General features: G+C 37.9%; 1 protein-coding gene across 2 annotated transcripts in view; it reads left to right on the forward strand.

The window, feature by feature from the left end:
• Macrod2 (mono-ADP ribosylhydrolase 2) overlaps nucleotides 1-17,928 on the forward strand; it is a 1,968,454-nt gene that overhangs the window by 645,821 nt on the left and 1,304,705 nt on the right. For both annotated transcript variants that reach the window (XM_040746387.1, XM_040746388.1), the window contains exon 5: nucleotides 9,344-9,460. In XM_040746387.1, the coding sequence (XP_040602321.1) occupies nucleotides 9,344-9,460 (117 nt within the window). The remainder of the gene's footprint in view (nucleotides 1-9,343; nucleotides 9,461-17,928) is intronic.

Consider the following 17,928-nt stretch of genomic DNA (forward strand, 5'->3'; position numbering starts at 1 on the left):
ACACATCACAAAACTGACCTTGAATTTGTATCAATAAATGGAAAAACCATACCAATACAAAGTACTCATTTCTATACCATAATCCCCTTTTTCCTTTAAAAAGAGATTGATTGTGATCATTAACCAATTATAAGCAACCCCATTCAAATGAAAACAAAGATTTATAAACAATATGGGGATTTGGACGTCACTCATTCCAAACTGCTTCCTGCTGGATGGGGGCAATATTTATACCATGGGGATCATGACACTACTCAGAAACCTGTATAAGTCCTTATTTTCGGGGTCTGTAAGGCTGCATCATCTTAGCTGTCTCAATTGTTGGAATACCTGGCCCACTCTTTCCAGGGATCTTGGTTCATCAAACCACAGAAGCCTGGAAGGAATCCACAGCTTTCCATTTTCTGTGGAAACATAAACAAAAACTCTTTTCCCAAGTAACAGGTTCTTATATTTCAAGTTAGAAATCAAAGCATTTTTGAAATATAATTTGGATTAATTTACCAGCATTTATAAAGTATACTTTAGTAGTTTTTCCTTTTTTAGCAATCAAAAAAACTGAAAAACACAATAGTATACAGTATCCAGACTTTCTGTGTATTTTTCATCTTTACGTGGCTTATTTATTTATCTGTTTCTTTTACTTTTACTTATTTATTTATTTCTCTGAGACAGGGTTTCTCTGGAAATCTGCCTGCCTCTGCCTCTGGAGTAAATCCTACCAGCGTGCACCACCACAGCCAGCTTTTCTATTTACCACTTTGCTGTTTCTTTTTCTCTCTCAATCCTACCTATATTTTTAAACACACTGTAAATCTTTAGAATTTTTTTTCATCCAAGTCTGACTTTACTGTAAATCTTTATGTTTTTCTGGCCATGTGTCTTATCTGTTAAAACCGTGGCTGTTTAAACTGTAGTTTTTTTCCAAGATGGCGCGGGCATAAGCGTGATTCCAGCTCACTGGCTCAGTCTAAGCTGACATCCAGCAAAAGCTGCCAGCTTGGAGATGTGGTCACTGCCACTTCCAGCTATACGTACAACCTTTCAATTGTTAGCAGAGCCTCTTAAAAGAACCTTGGTTTTTTTCCTTTTTTTCTTTTCTTTTTTTTTTGATTATGCTGAGTCAGGAAGACTCCCTTAAGTGAGCCGCATGAGTCTCTGCTTGTCAATAGCAAAACAGAGCACACCTGAGAAAAAATGCTGCTACCAAGAACCCATGCTTTTCTCTGTTCTTTTGTTTCTTAAATCCCTTTAAATCTTTTGTCGTTCTACATGGAAATTCAATCCTACATGCTGATGCCACTGTTCTTTTACTTTCTCTTTTTTATTTTTTTTTATTTTTTAAGATCATAACATAATTATATAATTTCCTTCTTGTCTTTCCTACCTCCAACACCCCCCCACACACACACACTCCTCATACATAGTGTAGCCTGCTCAGTCTGTGTAATGTTGCTTGCTTGTATGCTTTCAGGGCTGACCATTTGGAATTAGATAGCCAGTTGGTGTGCCCATCCCCAGGGAAGACTATTTCTCCTACTCTCAGAATTCCTTTGCTGTCTGTAGTTTTTTGTGTAGGGTTGAGGCCTCCTGGGCTTTTTCCCTTCCACCTGAGGATGTTTAGCTGCGCCTTCTTCTTCTTCTTCTTCTTCTTCTTCTTCTTCTTCTTCTTCTTCTTCTTCTTCTTCTTCTTCTTCTTCTTCTTCTTCTTCTTCTTCTTCTTCTTCTTCTTCTTCTTCTTCTTCTTCTTCTTCTTCTTCTTCTTCTTCTTCTTCTTCTTCTTCTTCTTCTTCTTCTTCTTCTCCTAAAGCTGTTTGGGCTTTGATATATTGTCACAATCTCAGTGCTGATCATCAGTTCTTTCCTAAGGACAGGTAGAAAAAAACCTGCTGCCTTTTCAGCTGTATACTTAGAAAAAACATGAAAAAAATTTTCTCTACCAGGCTTTGTCCAACCAGAGAAATGTGGCTGCATGTTCCGCACGTGTTAGCTGTGAACCACAACATTATGACTACGCATCTCATTTTGCTTCTTAGTGTCTTATTGGATTTGAGCGGCCAGACTACTTCCTCAGAATAATTAAAATAATGATAATAATGAAAATTCATAATATGTGTGTTTAAATTTTGATTTTCATTAAATCCCACCTTATAAGTATCTACAAAGAGTTGGTGATTAATACAGTCAGTAACATACAAGGGAATAAAAAGTTTTATTCTCCCAGTGAATTGAAAGACAGAGGGAAGAAACTCTGTGCCTCATTCTACAGTGTTTATGTTATAGATACAAAGCCACTTAGAAGTGTGATTATAGTTTGCTAATCTGAATCTTATAAGAATATGAGACTAATCTTATGAGAATATAAGTGTCTTGTAACTTTTGTGGACATTTTTGAATAAATATATTCTATTTAAACATTTTTTCATATAGTATATTAGCATCATATTTCCCCTCCCTCAACTCATCCCAGATCCTTCACACACCCCTACCTGCCCAGGTTAATGTTCTCTTCCTTCCTCCTTTTCTCTCTCTGTCTCATAAAAGCAAACAATGAAAATAAAACTAACTTAACAATAACAATGTACCCTCCAAAAAAAAAGTCACAGAAAATTCATGGGGTCCATTTTGTGTTGGTCAACTATTCCTGGGTATGGAGCCTGTCCTGGACTGTGATTGATATACCCAGTGACACTCCAATGGAGAGAGCTGATTTTCCCAGTACCCAGCTGGTATCATTTGCAAAAAGCTTCTTGGTAAGGGGTAGGACTGTGTATTAACCTTCTCTTCTCAGGGCTCGCATTTTGTCTGCTTTGAAACAGTGTAGGTCTTGTGAACATTATTAAAGTTTCCAGAGCTGCAGGCTTGGTTGGTCAGAGGGAACAACCCTGCCCATGGAAGAAGACTGGTCTTCAGTCAAGTCTATACAAGTAGCTGAAGTGCCCTACCAGAACATCCAAACAAGCTCTCACGGGTGTCTATATTTCTGTAAAGGAGAACACAGTTGTACTAGAACTTGGAAACTGAGAAAGGCTTAAGGAAAGACAAAAGAGGAGAGGATCTTATGCTAGGCATTCTGGGAGGAGAGGACTTAGCAAGGAGCACGCTGGTGTGGAAGGAAATCATGAAGCCTCAGGAGAAGAGAGAAGTGTGTGATGATATGTAGTTGTGTATGTATGGCCATCCACACTGGTGAAGAGTTTCGAAACAGTACAGGTTAGAACTAGGAGCTCTGAAAAGTAAGGTAAGGTTAAAAGCAAATGCATTTTAGCAAGAAAGTAATATGATTTTATATGCATTTTAGAAAATAAGTCTAGTATCAGAATTAACAATATTTGTGAATTTTAAAACATCATGGTGAGTGGTTATGTACAGGTGTATTCTTTGGCCCTTTGAGAGTATCAGTTTTAAGAACAAGTATTGAAGCAGTTGATGCTGCCTTTGGCTTTATGCCCCACATGAACTTGTTCTCAGATGACACATATAACTGAAACAACTTGAGATCATACTTTATCCTGTAAAAGAAGGGGCACAAAGTTTCAGCTTCTGTCAAGGACAGAGTTGCTTGTCCTGAATGAAATTTGTTCTAGTACAATGATAAGTTCCTGAAGAGAGACAAAAAGACCAGAAACATTTCTAGGAATTGGGAAACAGCTAAAAGCAGGATGAAACTGAAGTAGGTTCAGTCATTGAAAGGAAACTTCACTGGCTAAGACACACCTCTAAGATATCACATAGCTTAGATGCTGATGGTGCCCCCCTTGTAGTAGGTTTGTCTTATACTCTTTGATCTTTAGGAGCTGTCACCCAACACTCAAATAAATACCTGGAGACTTATTATTTCCTATAAATGCCCAGCCTTAGCTTGGTTCATTTCTAGCCAGCTTTTCTTAAATTACACCCTCTACCTTTTGCCTCTGGGCTTTTGCCTTTCTCTATTTCGGTATATCTTTTTTCCCTTCTTATTCCATGTGTCTGGCTGTGTGGCTATGTGACTGGCCTCTGGCATCTTCCTCTCCTTCTTTTATTGCCACACCCTCTTTTCTTCTCCCATTTATTCTGTATGCCTGGCAGGCCCACCTACCCCTCTTCTGCTTAGCTATTGACCATTCAGCTCTTTATTCGACAAGTAATGTGTTTTAGAAGGCAAAGTAACACAGTTTCAGAGTTAAATAAATGAAACATAAAGGAATGCAACACATCTTTGCATCATTAAACAAATGTTCCATACATAAATAAATGTAACACATCTTCAACTAATATTCCCCAACACTCCCTACTCTATTTGAAAGTAGCTAAATGACACAACAGAATATAATAGTTTTGTTAGCATGAGAAATTATAAACCTGAGTTCAGACTGAGTAGGAAATGAAGAGAGGTCCCCAGGAAAAGCAGAATAACAGAGAGGGGAATCCCCTCCCAAAATAAAAGTGAGTACCTTTTAAATCTTTAACTGAGTATTGAATTATGCATGTATGGGGAAAGTCTTCAATAAGCCCTGGATAAAAGTAAAAGCTATAAAACTGAAAGAACTGGGCAGGGAATTCAGCAGCTTCAGTAGGTATATAAGAGTTTGAAATTTTATTCCAGCTTCCACCTGCCTCAAGCTAGAGGAGCATCCTTAACTCTGTAAACACTGAAACTCCAGCAGACCCACACTAGAAATGCAAAAAATACCCCCCTGAACTAATGAACTTTCTTCAGAAATAGAAAAATGGAGCTAGATTTCACCTTAATAAAGCCTGATAACCATTTACCTGCTTGTTAGATCAATCATCAATAAGGCATTTCTTAGTTTATTTCCCTGTTCCTAAGGTAAAAGTACCACAACAAAATTTATTTTAGCTACTCGTTCAAGGGTATACTCTATCATTGTAAGGAGTCAAGACAACAGGAACTTGAAGCAGCTGGTCACATGACATCCAGAAAGCCAGGCACAGTAAATTCTCATGCTTACTTCACTTTCTTCTTTTTATTTACTCCAGGTTACCATCCCATGGCCTGGTACTATCCACAGTATTCAGCTCTTTCCACTTCTAATCAAATGAAGATAACTGCCTACAGTGATGTCCACAGGGGCTGTCTCAGTCTCACCAAGTTATCAATTTCATTTAACCATCAAAAGGATAACCTAAACTTTCTTCCACATGTTATTTGGTCTTCAATATTCTGTTGAAAAACCAGGCAATGGCAACAGACTCATTGGTCATCTGATATTGGAATTGACAGAAATGTATGCAAAAGCATTATATAAAACCTGTTAAGAAATTTAGATAATATAGAAGTAAGATATTGAGATATAAGGAATGATAGATTTGAAAATTTCAGAAGTGATTTTAAAATAGTAATCTTATGAACTGAAAAAAATAATCTAGAGTGAAGAAAATGATCAGGTGGGATCTAGCAGATTTAACACATCTCAATGATTAAAAAGACAATAAAAGCCAATAAAGGAGCAAAGTAGGCACTAGATCTCTAAGTACTAGGCAAGATACTTAACCTTCCTAGACATCAGTAATGTATAAATTGAGTATCCCTTATAGCCATTTGAATGCTAAAATCAAGAAGATGGACAGCAGCAAAGGTATACCTAACTGAAGCTCTCATACAATGCTAGGGGCAGAAAATCACATAAATGATTTGGGAAAGCATATGTTCCTTATAAAGTATGCAGACCATACCCAGAAACATTATCCATAGGAGTTTTCCCCAAGGAAATGAACATATTACAGCAACAAAATGATTTGTATTCAATATATATTTATCTACAATCATTAGAAAAAGAAAATGAATAATACCTGTTCATTCAGATATCAATGAAGAAATTATGGTATCTTTAAAAGCAGACTATTTCTGAAGATTAAAATGGAATAAAATCATAATACATGTGATTTTAAAATTCTGCTGAATGGAAGACACAAGACCCTCTATCTGAAGTTTGAAATATGTAACAACAAAAACTTAGCCATGGTCACTGAAGAACTAACAAATGTTCCCACTCCTAACATTGATAAGAGGAGAATTCAGATAAAAAGGACATAAGAAACCATTGGGCTGATGAACTTTATTGGTGTTACAGTAGTGTCCATGTACTTTTGTTAAAATACATCAAAGTGACACACTTCATATTTCTCTACTTGATTGTATGTGCATAATAAATCATAAATAGTATTAATGGAACTAAAAATGTAATAATAGAGTGTTATATTCATATGCAGGAACTAAGGTTAGATTGCCAGTGTTTGAGACAATTGTAGAGAGTTCAGAGTATAATTTGCACATCAGAAAAATCTGGAGCTTTGAGACACATTGCAAGTTCTTTGTGATAAAAGCAAGATGCTAACCTTGGCTAGGCCTCATAAAATGGAGACGATACAATTAGTATCTGCCTTCGAAGGTTATCCTTGGTGTAATGTCTGGAACACAGATGTGTTCAGTGCATTTAAGCCATAGTCATTATTATTAAATAGCTCTTCAACTATACTGGCATTACCCTAACTCAATCAGGAATGTGTGTATAACCATGAAGATTTTAAGAATTAGGTATCTACAAACTACATTAGGCTGCAATCTAAATAATTCAGACTTTTGACAGCATATGATTAAGGACTCTCACAAATCCTATTTTAGTTATCCATTTCAAACCAAGCAACTATCTCTTTGTCAAGAAAAAACACAACTATTCACTTTAATATTATTTCCTTGGAGAGTTTGAGAAAGAAATCAACAACAGAAATTAGGACATATTTTTTTCATAATAGTCTTCTTTCTCTGGTCCTTATCTTTTGTTCTTGTCATTAGAAGTGTGCATCTTTCTAGCACATACATATGTTTATGTTAACATGTACAAAAGCATGTATGTAACCATATATATAATTGTGAATGCACTGTTTGTGAGCTGGCTAGTTTTTGGCAACTTGACACAAGCTAGAATGGTCTAAAAGGAGGGAACCTAAACTGAGAAAATGTCTCCAGAAGACTGGCATATAGACATGTCTGTTGGGCATTTTCTTGACTAATATGGGAGTGCCTAGTTCATGGGTGGAACCATTGCTAGGCAGGTAATCCTGGTGTGCATAAGAAAGCAAACTGAGCAAGCCAGTTAACAGCATTCTTCCATGGCCTCTGTTTGGTCCTCAGTGCTGGGCGGTCTGGAAGTGTAAGATGAAATCCTTTCCTCTTCAAATTGCTTTTGGTTATGACATTTATCACAGAATTAGAAATCAAACTAAGACAGTTTGTATCTATGACTGTCTTCTAAACCAGACATTTTCATGTAGAAAATCTTATCATGATAAGACTGTCAACCTAAAAGTTGATCTACTCTTTTGAATAGCTACAGAATAGTATATGGCAGGATGGAACTTTATTTATTGAACAAGCTGCCATGTATGAATACAGCATAATTTCAGGTTATTATTCCTGCAAAAAGCTTTGAATTAATGCAAATGTCATCTGCACTTGAGTTGATAATTTCTTATGATAAATTTTAAAAACTGAAATGACTAGTTAAACATTCTTGAACAAATATTTTCAATCTTTTGTAAGTGAGTAACTGTATTTTGTGTGTGCACAGTGCACAGGGTGTTGGAGTAGGGTTTTCTCTACAGTGCAATGAATGGTGGTTTTCATATTCTTTATGTTTCTCATTGGCTGATAAAGAGCTGTTTTTAATTTTACCCAAAACCATATTAAGATATTTAAGTTAAACACCATCAATCTAGCGCTGAAACACTGTATTAAGCATCCTGTGTAATGCCTCCTGTGCAGCCAAGTCCTTAAATTCCTGCACAGGTATGTGAGGCTGCACATCTAACATCAGTTTATTATAAAGTAGAGTTTAGCACAGCATGTGGCTTGGAAAGAGCACAATGTGGATTTCACTTGGGGTCTGTGAAGTGTGACAGTTGAGAGTAGTCTGAAATACATTCATTTTGATATGAGGGTCCTTTAGGGCTAGGTTTGTTATCAAACACCACAGATATGTAAGTGGCAAGGCAGGGAAGCCTCGATAAGCCTATTCCTTTAGACACTCCATCAGCTGAGAATGATGCCTCAGTGACAGCCAGTGGCAACAGAAGCCACCTTGGATATTACATAGGTGGTACCCTCAGAACTAAAGTCTGTCCAGTATCTAGCTTCATCTTGAAATACAACAAAAAGAAGAAGAGGCATTATCAGTTGTGTGATGGCACAGAGTGTGGGGTGGGGGTGTTCAGAACTCTCCTAGATACTGGGTTTTCTTTCCCATTCGGGATTGCCTTGATTTCTGCCTTCTCTTGGTTTGCCAACATGATTTTTCTTTCTGCCCACAGGACATTTATTCAAAAATGCCTACACCACCCCATTTTCAAGTACCTAAATTATGTGTCCATGAGTCTTTTGCCCTGTACCTCAGCATTAACTTCTGATTCAGTCACATAGGTGTTGGTTTTTAATGGAATCAGTTTGATGCTTCTTGCCTGAGTGGCTGTATGCAAAGGGACCAAAGGAGGAGCAACAGCTAAGGCTGCCTGGGGGCAGAAAGCTGTCTCTTTATCAGAGTAAGAACAGCTGCCACAGTCTGGCTTTGCTTTCTGGCAAGCAAGCCAGGTGCATGGTCTTCCAGGTGCTTATAATGACCCATGTGCCCTTGCGTCATCTAGTCGTCTAGCTCTTAGCTTGAAGGAACCTGATCGTGATTGAATTGTACCTGTGAGGAACAGAGTTGTCTAGAGGTTTGGTTCTACTTGGGTAGCCTTGCTTTTATCGTCTCACTTATGAGAAGAGCACACAGGTACCGTTTTTTCTTCATACCCTCATTTGATACTGGTGGTGTGCTGGAAAACATACTTAACAGCTCTGAAGAGACAGCTAGCATTTCTTCCTAACACTGTTTTCATTGAAATCTGATGTTGGTGGATAGTGCCTACACTAGTAAAATTATTCTACCTGTCAGGGGCTCCTCCACCCCAAGAGAATCTTAAACAGAACACTTCCCTCTTCTACACATGGAGAACAAGAGAGAGAGAAAGAGAGAGAGAGAGAGAGAGACAGACAGAGACAAAGAGAGAGAGAGAGAGACAGAGAGAGAGACAGAGACAGAGAGAGAGACAGAGAGAGAGACAGAGAGAGAGAGACAGAGAGAGAGAGAGAGAGAGAGAGAGAGAGAGAGAGAGAGAGAGAGAGAGAGAGAGAGAGAGAGAGAGAGAGAGAGAGAGAGAGTTGTATTCATTGTGACTGTGAGTTTTCCTCCGTGGAGCTATGGTTTGAGGCAGAAAAAATTGAGTTTCTTTTTCTTCTGTTCATTTATACATTTATTCCCGAAGGTAAACATAAGCTAACTTTGTTGTCTCTCTCCCATAGTGGATGGCTGTATTCACAGAGCAGCTGGCCCCTGTTTGTTATCTGAGTGTCGGAACCTGAATGGCTGTGAGACCGGACATGCAAAAATCACATGCGGCTATGATCTCCCAGCAAAGTGTGAGTATGGCATGACTCAACTTCATTTCAGGCTCAACTGAGAACACTAGCCTTGCTTTTTCCCTCCAAAGAATATCAAGAAAAGGAGACAGTTGAGGTGGGATTTAATTAAATATGCTTCTATTCTGTTTTAGTGTGTAGGGGCATGTTTATTTACACGATTAACTAGAATTTTGGTTGTTTGGTTCTTTAACAGTGTCTCTGAAACAGAGAAATAAAAGTATGAGCAAAATATACGTTCCAGTGTTTAAGCATCACCAGTGACAGTTTCTGGAAATGATGCCAATTTCTCATTCCTTGTTCGGCTTCCTTGATTGTGGATGTGTTTAGAGCAAAGGAGATCAAAGTGATGTATTGTGTTTTCAGCTGCCATGTAAAGGCTGATTGGCAATTACAGCCCAGGCATCTGTCACACTCCATTCTCAGGAGAAGCCAGTGGAATGTGGCTGTCAGTCTGAGAATGTATTTGCTCTTTGAATGTGGAATGGTCAAATTTTCTATTATATTTGAATAGAAAAATGCATTGCAATTGAGTGACCTTGTTGCTTCAGTGTTTAGCCAACTGTGATAGGGTGGCATAGAATAAAAAAGGAGAGAAGTGATTAAAAGCACACCTTTTAAACTTATATAATTTTCAGGGCCTGGGGATGGAGGGAGGGTTTGTGCTACACTATTAAGGTGTGCATTGGCCTGGAAATTGAGATGCCAATTTAATCTATGTACTTGCTTCTTAGGATACTGCCTAGATCTATGAACATATTTTATGTAAAGGCAAAGCTACTTTTGTTTGTGTGTCTTTTAGTAGTGAAGAAAGCAGGACTAAAAAGGTACAGCATAATTTATGGTATGCTTTTGGAGTCTTTATGGACAGGATGTGTAAAAAAAAAGCTACCCAAGACTATCTGTGAATGGTAACATAGTGGCTTTATTTAAAAATTGTGTGTGTGTGTGTGTGTGTGTGTGTGTGTGTGTAACCCCCCAAGTGTACATTGGCATTGGGGAGTTCTCATTTTCACTCTTAGGACTTGTGATCTAGTATTAAAGGTTATTTTCCTTCTGGGATTGTATAGTTCGTGTTGACAAACACAGCTCTTTAATCTGTCTAACATGATGCTACCTGTGCGATGCAGCTGACTTCTACCACCCCAAGAATGAGCAGATCAATTACTTTCAGGATTGTGTTTGTTCTTAAACCAAGTAATAAGTGAGGTCTGTTGAAGTCACTACTTTCTCTGTATGAAAACAGACATCAAAATTCTTCAACTCTGAGCTTTCTGAACACAGATAAATTTGGAGTCGGTATACGTGATGAAGTAAAAATGATTTTTATGTGTATTATCCAAGAATGTGGAAAGCTTTTCTCAATTTACTTGCTACCATTTTGGCATGCTTGTGTGCAAGATTTTCCTTTGCATGCCACTCATTTGATTTCAGGGTCATTGAGGATTTACCTAATGTTGGGCACCAAGGCACAGGGATCAGCAAGACTCTGAATGTTTTAGAAGTTGCCATGTTTGAAACCCATGTTTGAGCCTTCACGTAGTGTGTGACTTAAGAAGCATAACTGAAGTAAAGGGGGTCATGTGGCTCAAGACTCCAGACATGGAGACTCAGCCTCCAGAAGTCAACATGGAATCCCTACTCCAGTCATTATATGCATCTCAGTGGCATGAGTCCTGGCTAGTTTTTGTGTCAACACAGACTAGAATAATCTTACAGAAAGGAACTTCAACAGAGACATTGTCTTCATAATATCAGGAAGTAGACAAGTCTGTCTGTTTTCATAATTAGTGCTTGATGTGGGGAGACCTAGCCCATTGTGGGTGAGGACATCCCTGGTAGGGTGGTCCTGAATGTTATAAAAAAGCAGGCTGAACAAGCTATAAGGAGCAAGTTGGTAAGTGGCATCCTCCTTGGCCTCTGTACCATCTTCTGCTTCCAGGTTTCTGCCTTGACTTCCTTTGATGATGAACTGTGATATAGAACTCAAAGCAAAATAAACCCTTTACTTCCCAGGTTACTTCTGGTTATGGAGTTTCATTAGTGAAGACAGCCAAGTCCAATAAAGAATCATCCAATGGGATAGAAAATAGCCGTCCAGCACAGCAGCCACCTCATTAAAAAAATTCAAAGACATGCACTGTCACTGAAAATATCTTTATATTTCTCTGTACTTTAAAAGGTTAATGATTGATATTAAAATCATAAAAAAATGAATGTGAAATTGAGTAATACTATCTCACACTTGTATTCTACTTTAATAATGTTTAATAGTATGTTCACAAGCCCTTATCCTTTAAATTATGCTTTACAAACATTGTGCATTTTCATTTTCCTTTTCCATATCACTGAGAGATAGTTTTCTTTCTCATCAATTTAGATCCTCCATTTCAGAGTCATTAACAATCCACAGATGTGCTTTTGTAGTGAGAGAATGAAAAGGGAGCTCATTACATACTGTTTGGGTCATTTTCCCCTCCATATTTAATAATTCTGTGACAGTTTGACAGCAGACACTAGCTCCTATCTGTCCTCTGAGACAGTGGGTTCATCATTATAGGGGCACTACAGCCAGTCATACAGCCTCAAGTGATGATGTCTTCATGCACTAGCAATTTGTTTTGAAAATTCTTTTGTCTGGGTTACATACAGTGTTGGTCATTTTGGACTGCTCTCTGCTTTTCTATGTTTGCTAAATTAATTTATTCATGAATGGTTGTATTTGAATTAATTATACTTGTATTCTGTGTTGTGTGGCCTATCATGATGGGTGGGATGAAAAGCCCTTGCATGTTCTCTCTTTTTTTCACTGCCTGACTGTTTGAATGGTTTTTGACACAAAGCTACCCAATAACTTTTCTCAAAAGTACTCATGGGTGGCAATATTGACTAGAATTTCATTAAAAGCTATTGCTTAGGAAGTGTACAAAGGGCTGTTTATGTAATTTCAATCCTGAATGGATGGTTCCTTCTGTGAGATTAGATTTGTTTTGAATTTGTAATAAACTTTCATGTGTGTACTTTTATCGAATCTTTGCACATGAATGATATTTAAATTTCCCTGTCTGTTGTAGAACTCTGCCCTCCCAGCTTAATATCCATTACCATGTTAAGAGAGAACTCATCATAAACCTACAACAGGCTCTCAAGACTGTTTCTATTGACTGCACTTCATAGCAGAAGGGGCAGAGAGAATCATTAGATGCTCATCTGAGATGCAGCCACTCCCTCCTACATCTTCTCCCAAGCTTGCACATGGTCTTGGTATGTATGAGAATATATAGAGTGTAGAAGGGTTAACTGGAGTGTGGACTCCATTTGTGCAGCCATAGGTGAGGCGTTAACCATGTTAGGGTGAGACTTTTGGTAATGTTGCTATTTTGGATTACCTAAGAGTCTAGAATTGTAGCATGAGTTCTATTTGGACTCTGCCAATTCTGAGACCACAGGGGCAATCCTGTACTCAGGCTGTATTCTCAGACTGCTTAGACCACACTGTTCCTCTGACTGCACTGCTCCTCAAACTTCATCCCTCTTTTGTCTCCTCCTGCCTTATATTGCTGTCTCTGCCCAGCCATGTCACTCCTATCTCCACCTTCCTAGTGCTGAGATTAAAGGTGTGTGATCCTAAGTGTTGGATCACCTTTGTGTCAGCTCTGTTTCTTTTTTGACAGATTCAATTTCATGTATCCCAGGGTGTCCTTGAACTCACAGATATCTTCTGCCTCTGTCTCCTGAGTGCAGAGATTAAAGGTGTGGTCACTACTGCCTAGGCTCTAGTGTGCCTAGCTTTTATCTCTGATCTTGTGGCAAGCTTTATTTGTTAGATTATAAACAAAATATCATCTCATAGAATCAACATCTTTGTTTTGGTGCCCCATCTGCCATGAGTAAAGTTTTCAGGTCTTCCCAAGAAAAGTCCATGCAACACTCTCCTTGTTACAGTGGAAACATGTGGAATAGTGTTCTAATTTTGTGATTAATTATTATGAAAGAATGAGGTGCCAAAAGGACCTTTTCTTCAGGACCCTTTCATTTGGAAAATAATTTATTAGCTTTGATTCTTACCTCTCCAGATTTTCATTTTGTAATCCACTTTGCAGTGTGCTCATGGGGGTGGGTTGTTTATATCCTCTGTTGTAGACAAGGCTGTGCATGGTGGAGACTTTTCTTCTCCACTGTGATCTCCTTCTGTATTCTCTCATAGACTGTCTTGCTTATCCTCAGTCCTAGGTACTATTGTCTCCTTGTCTGTAGTGTCTGTAGTTCAATTCTAGACTTCTTCATGACTTCCTCCCTTATATTCTTCATATCCTTGTTTAGTGTAACCTCAGGAGTCACCTTAGCTGACATAGCTATCCTGGCTTCTTTGCTTCATCTGTAGTTGTTGTACTGTAGTATGTTAGCTTCAAATATACAGTGTTATTAATTCTTTTTGTTTGTACTACCACACCAGAATAAGGATGTAAACTATGGAGTTAGGATCTATTTCGTTTATTTTGCAATGTTCATAGAAGTTCTAAATATACCCGTGACAGGAAAGAGGCTTGAAAGGTACTTCTTGAAAGGGTGAATGGAAATAAACTGTAATCCTTTAACTTGTCCTGTTTAAGTTAAACATTTGTTAAACTAATTCTCTTCGGATTTCCAATATAGACCACCATATCTTGTACCACTTAAAATGTCTTGAATGGTGTGACTTGCAACATGTTTCTGTGCATCTCTGTGTGTTTGTGTTTATATAGAAAGCTTACTTTTTCATCTTTTCTACTTATCTTTAAGACTCAACTCAGATATCACCTCTGTTAGGAATGAGGTCATACTACCTCAGCTACAAGTTTTTCTTCAGTATATTGCATGTTAACACTTTGCATGCTGCAAATTTCCTTGTTATACATATTTCATAGTTGTGTGTATATGAGAGAATGGGTGCATATATAGAGAGCTAGAAGACAGCCTTCTGTGTTGTTCCATAGGAGTCGCTTATCTTGTTTGTGAAGACAGGATCTCTCTTTGGTCGGGATTTCACTGAGAAGGCCGGGATGGATGAATAGTTCGTCCTATGGTCCTTCTTGTCTCCACTCCTCGAGTGCTGCCTAGTTGCACACTGTCACATGTAGCTTTATTATATGGGCTCTTGGTATCAAATTCAGGTCCTGACAAATATGTGAAAATGCACTTACTCTTGTAGCTGTCTCTCCAGCCTAATGTTGCATCTTTCTAACATATTGCATAATGTTGCATATTACAGGGACTGGAGAACTGTCTGTCAAATGAATTAACTGTTAAAACTGGAAAGCTGACATCAAATTGGTGAAAGGTTGGATATCAAAGAAAAATTATGCTAATATTCCTAAAATAATGGAATTAGTGTCAACTATCCATTGTATCTTAAAAATAGTTCAGTATATACACAGTTCTAAAGTCTTAAAAGAAATTTACTCCTAGTAGTTTCTCTTAAAGAGGTGAAAATAAAGAACATGATCATCTTCGTTTAAATTTCAACATAGCTCATATGTCTATGATCTTTCCTTAGAATACTCCCAATTTCTTTTCTTCAGGGTTGAATAAGCATCAAAGGTAAATATAAAAATATTAAATCTATGTGAACAATGTTATTTGTTTCTTCCATTTAATATTTGAAAGGCATCAAAGGGTAATGTTGGCATCCAACTTCTAGTATTACATTATTGATTTCAAGGAATGTCTAGAGTGACAGACAATAACATGACTTGTTTGAATGATTGGTTTAAATTAGTCTCCTTATTCTATTCCCAGGAGCAAAAATAATCAGATTATAGTCTTACTTATGAAAAGTAAGGATAATATATATTCAACATAAGGAGAAATTCACACACAGTGAAATGAAATCTGCTGCTCCCAGTAACAAATTTAATCCATAGTAGAGGCTTGATTGTGGTCTGGAGTCATAAACTAGGTGGAGTGTTATACAGACCTACCTGCTACCTGCTTTTCTAAATAAAGTTTAATTAGATCCCAGCAACGCTCATTTGTTCACATATTGTTTATGGCTACTTTGGTATGACTGAGTTGGGTAAATCCTGTAGGGATTGTGTGATTGGGATGTCTGGTCCTTTGTGGTTTCTTAAGGTCTAGTCTGTAACAGTCCTCATGTTTTATAAAGAGGAAGGCATGATTCATCAAAGTTAAATATTTATTTAATTTTATTAAATGTATTTAATAGGTCAAAGTTGACAAAAGCAGAAAAATACCTGCCTGGAATCTATTTCTTGGGACTTCCCTTGTTTATTGTGCCTCAGGTAAATATGTCTTTAGGAAGGTATCCTGAACCTGTTAAATCTTTCACCTCACTAGACATCTTGGGGAAAAACACTCCTGATGAGACAGAAATTGTATTGAGTCATAACTGAGAGGTGAGTAAGGCAAATCTGGGCAGAAAGAATTAGTTTAAAACACCAGATGACTCACCATAAATCTTTATTCCTTGCTTTATCCAGTGAGGTTAGCTAATGTGCTGAAAGGGGACCTCCAGGCCTAATTCATAATTGGGAGTAAGTAATTCAAAAGGTGCTTCTGCATTAGTCCTCTGTAGAAGGTGACCTGATTTTGGTCATCCTGGGCTCCCCCAGCAGGTGTCTGATTATAAAGGCAGTGAAGTGGGCATGCTGGGTAGAGTGTGACTCTGCAGCTTTTGATGGAGACCTGAGGGCTCTTACAAGACAATTCCATAATTAAATGGCATGTTACTTAAAGAGAAAAAAATAGCTTTTGAAGAACATAAAATCGTTATCTTCTTTCCAGAAGAGGAAGGTGTGACTATTCTTCATAAAAATCCACTATTTAGGTTCATTTCCTTAGGAGTTGAACTTCCATTTGTGTCTGTTTTTCCATATCTACTGTTATTTCCTTGTACATTAAAAAATTGACATATACTTTATCCCCTTAAGGAGTTTTACAATGGCTTTAGAAGTAAAAGTCTAGATTAGAAGGTCTTGGAAGAAGTTTCAAAGGAAATTGTTATGCCTTGCTCCAGAAAAACTGAGTTGGGAGCTCCTTGGCTCAGCGAAATTTCTCTGTCTGATGAATGCTCAAGTTTGAGGGCCGTCAGCCTACAGAGAGTTGAACACCAAGAAGCAATCTTGCTGTAACCCTCATGGCCAGGTAACACAAACATCCTTTTGGTTAATAGACTCGAAATTTCTTGAAAGAGAATTCTGACATGCTTTTTTCCCCTCATTTGTAGTATTTTTATAGTGACAATACTTCTATTTGCTTAGCTGTTTATTGTTTGTCCTCTAAAACAGTGACAGTTTCAGGAGGTCAAAGTTGTATCAGTTTCTTTGATTCCTGGGATGCATAGAATCTGACAAAAGAGTAGACTCTTCATGCATATTTTCTGGGAGAATTGGCAATAGCTTGTGCTCTTCCTTTTCTTGTCACTAGGTTCATTGTGAGAAACCAACATAGCCATACTCAAGATAGAATTCCACAGGTCCAGAAATCAACAGAGCTAGATCTGTTGCTGTCCTTACTCAGCCATTACATCACATCACCCAGCATGTTTCCTTTTACAGAACTTTCAAATGTTGTATTTCCCTATTATAGGATAGGGAGAGGGAACATGAAACATGAGGGCTTGCATGGAGATGTGGAAGCCCAAGAACAGCTTTGGATAATCAGTTCTCTCCTTCTACCATGGAGTAATCAGGGACTGCACTTGGGTCATCAGGCTAGAGCATCAAGAACTCTACCTGCTAAACCATTTTGTGAACCTCAAGCATGCCTCTTGATTAAAGGTTCTGGTGGTAAAAGAAAGCACAAGAGGACAAGTTTGTTTAACTTGCTCATCTGCCACACATGTATCTGCCATCTCAATGTCTCTCTTTGTAGCCCCACTGGAGCAATGCAGATTCTATCCTCAGGTGATTTTGTGACCACTAGATTCTAATGCTCCTGCCTTTTGAAAACATCTACATTTTGAAAGTAGCCAGTACTTTTATTGCTGTATTACCAGATAGGTGTAGAATAAAGTCTGTGCTTTGCTTTTATAATTTGCTGCCTTAGAAGGCCTTCAGAGGACACTGTCTATACCTTCTTTTTTTTCTATATGATCAATAGGAAATAAGAGTGTAAATCAATTCCAAGTGATAATGTAAATGGGCTCTTGAAGGCAATCCCTGCTGTGAAGTAAGTAGTTAGCAGTGACACTGGCATTAACCACAGTGGGGGTAATCAAACCGTGGATGTGTTTAATCAGAGTTATCAGCTAAGATTAAAAAGAGAGCCACAGTTGTGCAGGGATAATCATTTTCAAGGTTTAAAAGATGAATATGTGAAGGTGTTCTCATAAATTAAAGGCATCAGAATGGCTTTGAGTAATTTAGGGCGCTCTGAGGTCAGGAACAAGCAAACAGAAGAGGTTAATCTCAGGGGCATGGTCATTAACGTTAGAGACAGCAGAATATGCTTATGGAAATAAGTAGCAA

Source organism: Mesocricetus auratus, unplaced genomic scaffold (genome assembly GCF_017639785.1).
Source record: "Mesocricetus auratus isolate SY011 unplaced genomic scaffold, BCM_Maur_2.0 Super-Scaffold_100004, whole genome shotgun sequence".
Lineage (NCBI taxonomy): Eukaryota > Metazoa > Chordata > Mammalia > Rodentia > Cricetidae > Mesocricetus > Mesocricetus auratus.